Consider the following 12,498-nt stretch of genomic DNA (forward strand, 5'->3'; position numbering starts at 1 on the left):
ACCCCATGGCAAGCTACTGCTTGCATGTGTAAGGCCTGATGCATTATCAACAGTTACTTGAGTCAACGGATGAAATAAAAACGGTAATCCAAAAAATAACGAGAAAACCTGCCCATATCTCCCCTGCTCATAGATGTTGTACCTCCACAATTTTCCTGCATATAACATTCACCTAGGGTCAGCTGACATTTGGCTGATTTTGGCTCAGGCCCACATCCGGGCTCTGAGCTGACAGTGCAGAACCTGCTTGAGATTCTCACTCTCTCTCTCTGTCTTTCTCAAAAATAAGTAATAAATTATTACTTTAAAAAATGTAAATAGATAATGCAATATTTACAATGTGCCAGGAGCTGTTCTAGCTTATTACATAATTAACTCATTGAACCCTCATGACTGGCCTATAAAACAAGTATGAAGCATATTAGTGCCCACTTCATGGGCTTGTCAGGAGGATTAACGATCGCTCCTGTTAATAGTTAACAGTCTCCGTGTGCAGACTGAGGCATGGAGAAGATAGGTGTCTTAGGTCACGCAGCTGGTCAGCTCCAAGGCGATGGTTTAAACCCAAGTAGTCTTGTTCCTCGAATCCATGCCCGTAGCCATTTTGCTATTGTGTTTCTCAGTAACACCACCTGCCAAGTGTTCTGCGGAGCTCCAAAGAGTCCTCTAAGAAGGCCATGCCTAGGTTCCAGGAAAGGAGTCAGGGGGTATTATGAAGGGAAGGCAGACTTAAGCACGGCCATGACAGCCATGAAAATGCCCTGCTCACTCCCTGCTGCTAAGGGAGGGGTGGAGGGTGGCAGACTGATGGCTCCAGCTGCAGCACTGTGAATCCCATACCACAGTCACCGTAAGTCGTACCTCCCAGCCAAAGACTGAGTGCAGTAGGGATACCAGGACGGGCCTGTTCCTGCAAGATGCAGACTGCCTGACAGTCAACATTGGCTCGGGGACTCTCGTTGGCTTTGCCGAACTTCCAGAGAATTGTACTGCTGGCTAACAGTCTTCCACCTAGCCTGCCTGCCTTCCTTCCCCATCTCCTGCACAGGGTTCACACCTGCAATATAATTGGTTGACTCTCCCAGCCTCCTCCGGCTCCTTCTCCCCTTTTCTTCTCAGACCTTTCCCCATCTTGGTGTTTACCTCTTGGAGAATCCAAACGAACACAAAGCTCCTGAAGGATGAGCACACTTCTGCCATGTCCCTGAAACTGCCCTTGCAAACATCAGTAATCTAGTCACCAAGATCTAGCAGTCTTTTCTCAGGCCTTGGTCACCACGTCTGGCACAACGGCTCATCCGAAATCTTGGCTCCTTTGTTTCCTTCAAGGTAGATGTTGTGGACTGACTATTTGTGCCTTCCCCAAATCCCTATGCTGAAGCCCTAATTCCTGATGATATCTGGAGATAAGGCCTCAAAGGAATCAAAGCTAAGTGAGGTAAAAGGGTGGGGCCAGGGTCCAATAGGATTAGTGTCCTTATAAGAGGGGACACCAGAGAGCCCGATCCCACTCCACTGTGCTCACGCAGCCAAGAAGAAAAGGCCAAGTGAAGACCCGGGGAGAAGCAGCCATCTGCAAGCCAGGAAGAGGGCTCTCACTAGAAACCAAATTCGCTGACTCCTTGGTCATGACTTCTAGCCTCCACAACTGTGAGAAAATTAATTTCCGTTTTTTCAGCCAACCACTCTGTGGTATTTTATTATAGCAGCTCTAAGTGACTGATATGGTGGGAAAACCTAGTCCTCCAGTAGGTGAGAGGAGAAGGCTTTCCTTTCTCCCAGGGTCAGAAGTCTGAAATGAATCTTCGGGACTAAAGTCTGCCATGTTGGCAGGGATGGTTCCTTCTAGAGGCTCTAAGGGAGAATTTGGCAAAAATAAAAGAGGATGATGTGATGGAGGCCTGCGGGTGCCACTTGAGGTCAGACACGAACGAGGAGGAACCACACGTGCAGAGAGCTGAGGGCAGGGTGAGAGCAAGAGCCCGGAGGAGGAAACAGCTTCATGTATTGGTTTCCTGTTGCTGCTGTAATAAATTACCACAAACATAGTGGCTTAAAAGACTACTGATTTACTATCGTACAGATGGAATTGCTTATTCTTTTTTTTTCATTCTTTAACGCCTTCTTGTAACTTCCTTCCAGAATATAAACTTCATGAAGGCAAGGGTCTGGTCGGTCTTACTCCCAGCTGTATCCTCAGAGACTAAAGCACCGAGATCAAGTATTTGTTGGATAATTCTCTAACTGGATGCAAAAAATTAGGGAGTCAACTGAGGTACATCTACTTGATGTAATAGAAAAATTAAATGATGAGAATGTTTACGACATCATGTTAAAAGGATGGAAAGCATGATACAAAATTACGTATACTCACAAGATGTAAAACAAATATATGAAAAAAGGTGACCGAAAGAAAATACCTCTAAATGTTAACAGTATTTGTTTCAGGTTGCTAGAAATATGGATAGGATTTGTTCCCCCTTTTGTTTTTATTTTCTGCATTTCCAGATTTTTCTGTAGCAGCATGTATTGTTACTTTTCAAATATCTGGGGCTCTGGGTTAGATATAATCTACCAGGTCATACCGGGTAACGGCTGCCTCCTTCCTGAGTGTCTCCTGATTCCCCTCCCCTTGATCCCTACCCAGGAAATATCTGGTCAAGCTCTAGGACATCCTCTGTGCCTGTCTGGCAGTAAGCTACTTGTTTCAGCTTCTGGTATAGTTATTTGGGAACTTGTCACATCTCCCCTCTGTCTCTCCTTCCCAAAGGCAGAAGCCTGCCTTACTCGTTTCTGTATTCCCTGCAGTATTTCTTTGGCCCTTGGGCTGTACTTCAAACATACTGCCCATCACCATAACCTTTTATCTCTCCTTTTTCTCTTCTCCCTGATCTTGCTCTCCCATAATCTGTAGAGTCTAGCAGTCTCGTCTAAATGTAACCACGCCTTGCTCAGAGCCTCCAACGGCTCCCCATCTTCCTCAGAGGAAAAAGACAAAGGCCCTTAACAATTGATCACTTGCTTCCTCCACTCCAGCCACACTGCCCCCCTCCCCTCTCCCCATGCCTGAAACACTCTTCCCCCTCTTTCCAGAGATCCCCCTGATAGCTCCCTCGCTTACCTCAGGCCTCTGCCCTTCTAGAGAGGTCTTCTGTGCCCACCTCCATAAAAAGGCAACTATTCCTGCCCACAACTCTGCACCCCTCCTACACACATTCACTTTATGTTTCTCCATAGCGCTTATGACCTTCAGCCATACTATTTATTGTACGGTCTCCTCAATCCTCAATCATTGATCTGTCACTCAACCATGAGTGACAGCAGAAACCATCTACACCGCTGCTTCCCCAGGGCCTGAAACAGTGCCTACTCTACAGCATCCCCTCGATACATATTTTTTGAATGAGTGAATTACTGAGTATACTGAATGAGAATGAATGAATGGATGAATGGGGAGTTGCGTAGGAGGCAGGAAGGAAAGGGATGGCCCAGGAGTGGTTAGTTTCACCAAGGAAGGGCATCTCCTGCCCTGTAACTGCAGGGACAGTCCAGAGACAAGAAACAAGAAATAGAATTAGGCTTACAGATTGAAAGGGATGGAATCAAAAGGGCTATAAAGCCAGGCTTGACCTCAAAAGAACACAGTGAGAAGATATGAAGCCAGGGAGGAGAGGGCAGGAGGATTTAGGGACTTAGGGGTAGAGAAAGTGTTTGCTACGGCACATTTCCCAAAGGCAGTCTCTGCAGCATGCATAGCAATCGGGGAGAGTGTTTGATATAAAATATTAAAGGGAAAGATAAAGTAGACGTCACTGCTAATTAAAAGGCATTAAACATGCTTTCAGAAATCATCTTGTGAAAGGAGCTTGTGGGAAAGGAGGGGGGATCTGACATTTACAAATATGCCCCTCACAGCTCATTATTATGGTCTGAATGCTGTGTGCTCCCAAAAGATCCTATGTTGACATACTAAATAAAGCCCAATGTGATGGTATTAAGAGGTAGGGCCTTTGGGAGGCGCTTGGGTCCTGAGGGTAGAGCCCTCGTGAATGGGATTTGTGTTCTTATAAAAGAGACCCCCACAGAGCCCCTTCCCCTTCCAGCACCTGAGGACAGAGCAAAAAAAATCAGAGGTCTATAAACCTGGAAGCTGGCTCTCACCAGGCACCAAATCTGTCACTGCCTCAATTATGGACTTGCAATGTTTAGAACTATGAGAAATAAATTTATGTTGTTTTAAGCCACTCAGTCTGTGGTATTTTGTTATAGCGGCCCAAATAGACAAAGACACTAATCAGCCCTCATCAAGGCTGTGGGTCTTTGCTATTGTTCCTTCACTGTGAATGAGAGCGATGCTTACCAAAAGCATTCTGAAGAGACCCTGTGCTTTCTTTCTGAACTGAGAGCTATCTTTGCATGCAAATATTGTTTGCACTGGGCAAAAATTCTCTCTCTTGCCTTTCTCAGTGTGGATGTATTCATGGCAGTCTTCAGAGACACAATGGTAAATAGAAAGAGAAACAATATACCAACTGATGACAAAAGAACAATTACATAGAACTATATACTTCTGATAGGAGGAAAAAAGTTTTAAATCAACTTAGCATTGGAAGCACCTAAAACATTTTAGAGATTACATAAAAGTGACAGTATTTTCTAAAGAAAACTATGGGGGCCCGAAGGTAAAATACAAGATTCGTTCTTAATAAGAAAAATATTTTAATGACGTGCATGTAATATAATAACAATAATAAGAAAAATATTTTAATGACATGCATGTAATATAATAACAATAATAATTAAAGTTTATCTCAAAATAGCTCTGTGAATAAGGCAGATCAGAAATCTCAGATCAGGGGACCAAGGCTGAATAAGCTGAGTCAGTTAGCGAGGGGTGGTGCCTGGTTCTCAAATCCCGAGCCCCCAACTCCAGTGAGGAGGGGGGGAAGGGGAAAGGGGGGAGGGGACCAATAACGGCTCAGTGTCATCTTGTCTCTGATTGGCCAAAAGAGGGAATGATGTTTCATTACAGAAAATAAATTGTTCTTTGTAGAGTAAGTGGATCCAAGGGAAGGGATTCCTAAGACTTTCAGAATGGCCTTAACAGAGGGTCTACATATGGCTTCCTTAAAAATGAATTCACTGCACAATTGCAAAGATGCTATAGCAGCCACAGAACCAAGCTGGAGGGGGGGGCAGACAACTCATCATAAGTGCAAGCGCTTTTCCCCTTGCTCTCTCCAGCCCCGCAGCCACACCCACATACTGATTTCCATTCTGCTCTCTGAGGACCCTGGGAACAAACAAGCTTGCCTCCTCTAGAACAAATCACTTCCCCATGTACAAGTAGCTGGTGAATTTCATGACCTCTAAGGTCCCTTCCAGCATCAAAATGCTTTTATTGCCCAGAAAGGGTTGGGCTTTTTTTTCTTCCTTTCTTTCTTTTTTTTTTTTTTTTAATATCACTTAACTTATTTGTACCTCGACTTCTCTACCGCACCTCCCTGTGCTGGCCCTCTTTCCCTGCCCTGAGCCTGGCTGGAATGCTTTTAAATGCTTTTTCCCTCCTCTCCAAACACCCAAACTTTACCCTTGCTTCCAGAGCAGCTCAACTGTCTTCTCTCATCTGTACCAACTGCTCTGCTAGCCTACGAGATATCTCCTTCTTCCAACAATATTCTGTGCATTTTCTCTCTGACTCTCTAGAGCACATGGTCGGTTTTGTGCCTTCACGTGACCTGCTCTGCCCCAGCGCCCCACAGCTTGCCAGACTCCTGCTACATGCACAGGTACCCCAAGAGGTAGTGAAGAACCATGCCTCTCCCATTCACTGCCATGGCCTAGCACCAAGCAGAGGGCTAGCTCATAGTGCTCATGAAATATTGGACAGTCATAAAATATTGCTCAGTGATTGCAGACACCTAACTTCTCACTTCCTGCTCCCTTGAGAGCCCTGTGAGTACAAGTCTTCTGGGCTGGAAAGCTCACACATAGAATTCCCTGATGCCATGAACCGACCCAATATTCACAGCTAGATCTCATTATTATCACAAGCTGGTCTGACACAGCCAGGCCATTTGGTTTTCTTGTTGGACAGAAACACTCTTGAAGAATAACAACCTCAGACAAGATGCTATAGTCTGAATGTGTCCTCTTAAAATTCTTATGCTGAAACCTCATTTCCATTAGGTTTGGTATGGTTCCCATCAGGTGATGGTATTTAGAGGTGGGGCCTTTGGGAGGTGATTAGGTCAGATGGGCAGAGTCCTCATGAATGGGATTTGTGTTCATATAAAAGAGGCCCCAGGGAGTTTCCCTTGTTCCTTCTGCCACCTGAAGACAGAGCCCAAAGACAGAGGTGTATGAGCCAGGATGCAGATTCTCACCAGACATCACGTCCGCCCGATCTTGTTCTTCCCAGCCCCTAGAATTTCTGTTGTTTATAAGCCACACTGCCTATGGTTGCTGTAGCAGCCCAAACTAAGCAATACACAGGTTACTGGGACACCATGATAAAATGAAACAAAGCCACTTCATAATTTTGTCTAAGCATAAAAATAAGGTCACTGTGCCACGACCGAACACTCCATCGTAGAATTGCCCCCACTTTGACAGAACCCTGCTTGCTTAGACCATCTCCCAAATCATCTAACCAAAGTCTAGACCCTGGAGGTTCTTTCTACCATTTTCTTACTAAGACACCTTGCTGTAATAGGGGATAACTTATTTAACCACCTGTGTGTTCCTGGTGGTATTTGGCTGAAATGCACTAACAGTTGTAGGCTGTCATTTCACATTCACGGATACCCACAAGCAAGTTAGGGGCAAAGTTGTACTAGTCCCAATTTACACAGAGGGAAAGCGAAGCTGAAAAGACGTCAGGTGACTCAAGAGCTCATACAAGGAGACTTCTAGGCCTCATACTGTTCACTTAACCTAAGAATCAGTCCAGGCCCTTTTTACAACACCCAGATATCTTCAGCCACAGAAAATCTTTGCTTTCTTTACCTTAGAGGTGAAGTCAAACAGCAGCAACACAATCCCTCCCGCCAGGAACATTTCTCAGTCTTGAAAGGCCTTTGAAAGGAAGCTGAACTCTGCACTGAACATGTACATTCCAGCCTGGGTGGTAAGTAAACAGATGTCCATTATACCTTATACTGTGTTCCTCTTTGTGTGTGTACAAACATTTTAACAAAAATACAGTGAACTGGAAACAAAGACCCAGAAAGACACAGGTGTTACCTAGGTAGCCAGATGTCTCAGGCCTTGCAACGAGCACGACTGGGTCTAGAGGGAGACACCCATCTCGGGCACAGAATTTAAACGGCATCAAAAATCTCATTAATCAAGATAAATAATGAAGGCAATGTCTTAAAAAATCAAATCAGCAAACTCCCACCCGTGCCTGGTCTTATTATAAAGTTTTATCGTTAAGTTTGAATAAGCATGTGTCTCCTGGAAAACCAAAGTCCAGCGTCAGCAATACCAACTGGCCTAACAGCGTCCATCTCTGGTAGCCTCTACCCCTACCCCAAAGAAACAACGCTCCAAAGCAGGGAGGAGGAAAGGGAGATCAGTTCGCCACATGCTGTGAGGGGTCTCCGTGACCCCGGAAAGGAGGTGAGAAAGAAGCTTGCAGAGGTCCTGGCTCCTTAGCCGCTCTCTGCCCCGACGCCCCTGTCGCCTCCCCTCGGATTCTGTGCTGCCGCTTTAAATCCCAGAGGCTTGGCGGCGCGCCGCTGGCCGTTGCCCCAGGAGACGGGAGACGCGCGCACCGTAGGGAGCTCGACACCTGACTGGGACTGGCGGCGGCACCTGCCACTGCGCTAGCGGCGACCCTGCTTCCCCCCAGCCATGGCCAACCCGCACCCGCGTCGCGGCTCCAGAAAGCCGGAGAAGGAGGAGGTCCCGGAGGAAGAAGAGGAGGAGGAGGAGGAGGAAGAGGAGGAGGAGGAAGAGGAGTTGTTGGTGGAGGAGAAGGAGGGAGAAGCAGTGGAGGGGAAGACAGGGGACGCGGAGGAGAAGACGCTGGAGGTCCAAGGGACGTTCAGCGAAGAGTACTTCTGGAAGATGATGGACATCGATGACAGCAGTGACGAAAACTCAAAGGCCTTCCTTCCCCGATTAACCAGCATCACCAGCCCCAGCCTGAGCCCGACCCCCACGCTCAGCGGGACGCTGTGGAGCGAGACACCGATCTTGAGCTCACACTTGAGCTCACAGGAGACTGGGAGCGTCTCCTCCCAGAAAAGTACATCCCCTGCCCGCCCCTTCCTCTAAGGCTTCCCTGGCCCTCGGACCGCTGGTCCCGCCACTCCAAAGCCTTGGTCTACCTGAGTGTCTGGTTTCTAAACACATGCACCACCCCCCGCACAACCCAGTCTATCTTGGTCCCTTTATTCAAAGGCACTGAAATCTTGGCTGAGCGTTCTGTTGGCTCACGATTTAGGACATCGGTGTAACGCTTGGTGAGACTGGAAACTTGGGTAGTGCTTCACCGAGTGCATTTGCAATACGTCTGTGTGCATTCAGGCCATGATGCTGTTCCCTCCCTCCGTCTCTCTCTCCCCTCCCCCTCCCCTCTGTCTAGGCCTCTCTCGCACCTCCCTCTCCCTGCGTCTCCCCCTCTGTTCCTGTCTCCCCTTCCCAGTCCTTCTTTCTCTCTTTCTCGGAAACACACACAGGAACATGCCGCTCCTGGAAGAGCGGTCCCTTCAGGGTGTTGTGCTACCAAGACAGTCCCGTAAAAAAAAAAAAAAAAAAAAAATTGTGTTTAGGTTCCTATACTAAAACCACTTCAGTCACTTCCTTAAAAAGAAAGACAGCACTTATTTTGAGCGTTGACATTTCCATCAGGACCATCTTTGTTGAGTAGAAGAAGGTGGGAGGGGGTGTCCCTGGCATTGTAGGATGTTTACCAGCATCCCTGGCCTCTAGCCCTGGCTGTGCCATGAGCCCCCACTCTGATCTGGGACAATCAAAAATGTCTTCAGGGGCGCCTGGGCACCTCAGTCGGTTAAGTGTCTGAATTTGGCTCAGGTCATGACCTTAGGTCATGATCTGAATTCGACTCAGTTCAGTTCAAGCCCCGCATAGGGCTCTTTGCTATCAGCGCAGAACCCACTTCCAATCTTCTGTCCCCCCCCCACCCCCCCACCCCCCCCACCCCCGTCCCCGCTCACGCTCGCTCTCTCGAAAATAAATAACCATTAAAAAGATAAGAAAAAAAAATGTCTTCAGAGTTGCCAAATGTCTCCTGGGGGGCAGAAGTTGTCCTTTTGAGAACCACTGATTTAGAAGGAGTGGCTAAATTTTTCAACGTTTCATTCAACAGGTTTTCCTAAGATATTCCAGACATTTAGGAAAGACATGTCTGAAGCGGATTTAGATAGGTAAGAAAATGTTTTGTTTTCATATAATTTTTTGAAGCTGATGATGTTTACTTTTACCTCGTGGATAAATATGTCTGGAAGTAGAGTAAAAATAATCCAGGGCACTTACAACCAATTTATTAAAAAAGGATTTTTAAAAATCTATTACTGTTAGACACTTTGGGGATAGAGACCCAGTCCCTGCCCATCTGCAGCTTATTATCTACCTACAGAGAAGGCATGCCCACTTGATATAACATGAAATAATAACACTATACAATAGCAAGTGCTCTGAACGTTTAGGACATAGGTCTCTATTGGCGAAATGAGACCCTGATTAGACACACCTCCTGTGAAGGAAAGTGGAAATTATGGTCTTATTTTTTTCCTCTCTCTTTTTCTTGTTGTTATTGCTATTGGCCGCCAAGCACAGGGAGACACCAGAGAAATACCTTTTGGAACATCTTTATAAATCTTTATAAAGCTGAGTCCATGATCTTGAATTACTGTTCACTTAAGCTTTGCTTTTACAAGCAACTTTTAAAGTCCTAAGCATAAACAGGATTGTTCTGTCCCGCTCTTATGTTTTTATTTATCCTTTTAATTCAACTTAAAAAATAATATATGTACATGGTTAAAATATTAAAGTATACAAAGATGTAAAATAAAATAAAAAATTCCATGCCCTTCTTCACCCCCACACTCCCACCCACCAGGGTTAACATATTGTTAACAGCTTATTTTGTTTCTAATTTTATGTTTATTTTAAAGATTTTATTTTTAAGTAATCTCTACACCCAACACGGGGCTCGAACTCACAACCCCAAGATCAAGAGTTGCATGCTCTACAGATTGAGCCAATGCCCTTCTACTTCTATCTTTCCTCTCACCCTTTCTTCTCCCAGTTAACAGCAAATTATCTATTTTATAAATATATGAATAATGTATATTCATATAAAGTCATATTACTTTGCCAAGTTTTATTGTATTTGTATTATGTTTTATAATCATAATTAACTCAATACAGGTTAATTCTGAAAATTGAAAACCAATCAACAATACTCACAATTTCATGCTAAGAAGCCAATAATGTGATTGGATTCTGCACAAAACCCCAGATTCCTATGTCCATAAAACTTGACTCCTAAAAGGAGAACTTTTCAACTCTCAGTTTTTAATTGTCTTCAGCTTTCCTGAGTGGGGTTAAATGGCCACGCTTTCCTGATTCCCATATTGCTTTCTTTCTTTGATTCCTTTTCTCTTTGCTGGAGAAACTCCACAGGTAATTATTTCATGTAGATCTCATGGGTAGTCAGATTCCTGAGTTCTTGCCTGTCTGGAGATTTCTTCATTTTTACCATCATACTTAATTAATAACATAACCTGGCATTAAAGAATACATTTAAAACCATTTTCCTCAGAGCTCTGACGACATTGCTTTTTTAGTATACATTTAGTATACATTTAGTATACATTTCTAGTATCCGGTATTGCTGATCAGTCTGATTCTGAAACACTTCTGATGTTTATTTCCTCCCCTTCATGTGTCTTCTTTAGAACTCCTACTAGATGGCTATTGGCCCTCTTGGATATCAAGATTTTTTGTATTTATGGTAACATGCAGCCCTTGTACAAAAGTTTTTATTTTCGTATTCATATTTGTAATTTCCAAGAACCCGTTCTCATTCTCTGATTCTTTCTGTTCAAATGGTTATTTTTAAATCTCTTTTAAGGGTACTTTTATACTAAGGTTCTTTTTTGTTGTTGTTCTTTGAAGTTCTTTTTTCGGGATTAATTCTGTTTATCTTGGACTTTCTCTTTTATGCTATTGATTGCCCTTAAGTAACTGGCAATCCTTCATTATCAATTTGTATTTATCAATGAGTGGCCGGTAGGTAACCAGAATGGAGTCCTTCTGCAGCTGAGTAGCTCTTAACAGGGTGTATCTGGAAGGCTGACTGTGTCCTACGTGGGTGGATGGGGGATGTCAGAGGCGGCAGCGTGTGGAGCGTTGGTAGGAGGCAGGCAAGCTGCATACCCCACTATTACTGGAGTTTGGATAAGGACACTTCACTGTGTGGTTGGAGTTCTTCACGCATTTCACTTCTGGGCGGGATGTCCCCTCCTCCTTTCTCATCCAGGCCTATTGGGCAGCTTCTGTGTAACCTCATACTATGCTCTGCTTCTCTTTCACACCTACAACCTCCTGAGATAGGCTGCCCACTCTTTGTAGGAAGCAGCTTGGGGGGCTTTATCTAGAAATAAAAAGAACAGCTGCCTGGCCAGCTGCTCTGAGGTGACTCCCTGAACTCCTCTGATTGCAGTCTCCAGTCCCCTCCTCTCTGCATTTGGTTGAGTCTGAGCTAGGGACTTCCCAGAAGAATTTTACTTACTTCTCTTGCTTTGAGCTGTGGTGCTCTCCACCCTGGTTTTCCATCAAACTAAAGCCATTTATTTTCGTCCTTTGGGGCCTTCAATATCACTTGTCTACCAATGACACCTTTCTGATTTTCCAGGGCTATTTATTTGTTTATTTGTGTTTGTTATTTCAGTAAGATCTGGGAAAGGAAGGGAAGGAGAATTGGGTGCTCAACTGCCATCTTGACCTGGGCTTCCTATTAATATGGGGGCCTCTCTTTACTTGATCAATTTCTTAATTTCTCCTCATAAATCTTCCTAAGATGCTTCTTTTATATTTCAAAGCATTCTCTGGTGAATTTGGTGAGATTGTGTTTTGAAGGAAATCTATCCTTAAATGTCATAAAAATATAATCAATATTGGCTCACCTTCTATGTTTTATTGCCCTATTACTATTCTGGTTGAAAATGGGGCCAACTATACATGGCAGGTAAATACGGAGAAACACAGGTTTTGAAGCCAAACAGGCCCAGGCCCCATTTGCATCTGGCACAATACCGTTTTTCAGGGGTTCCCTAGAGTCTCAGTTTCCTTGCCTGTAGAGGAGGGAAGATCGATACATGCCTTGATTAGTCTTTGTTAATATCAATGAAATCATGTGAAGAAAGCAACTACTACGAATGTACCACTACACAGTCAGTTCTCAGGAAATGTTCATTTTGTTAGCCTCCGTCATCTCGTCATCTGCCATCCTTCTGCAGAATT

The 12,498-nt window shown here is 44.7% G+C and overlaps 1 protein-coding gene across 1 annotated transcript in view; it reads left to right on the forward strand.

The window, feature by feature from the left end:
• The first annotated feature begins 7,771 nt into the window (after positions 1-7,771).
• The window catches only part of ERICH6 (glutamate rich 6), a 28,895-nt gene continuing 24,168 nt past the window's right edge, over positions 7,772-12,498 (forward strand). The window contains exons 1-2 of the mRNA XM_027061998.2: positions 7,772-8,254; positions 9,338-9,395. Of these exons, the coding sequence (XP_026917799.1) occupies positions 7,858-8,254; positions 9,338-9,395 (455 nt within the window). The 5' untranslated portion in view covers positions 7,772-7,857. The remainder of the gene's footprint in view (positions 8,255-9,337; positions 9,396-12,498) is intronic.

Source organism: Acinonyx jubatus, chromosome C2, assembly GCF_027475565.1.
Source record: "Acinonyx jubatus isolate Ajub_Pintada_27869175 chromosome C2, VMU_Ajub_asm_v1.0, whole genome shotgun sequence".
NCBI lineage: Eukaryota > Metazoa > Chordata > Mammalia > Carnivora > Felidae > Acinonyx > Acinonyx jubatus.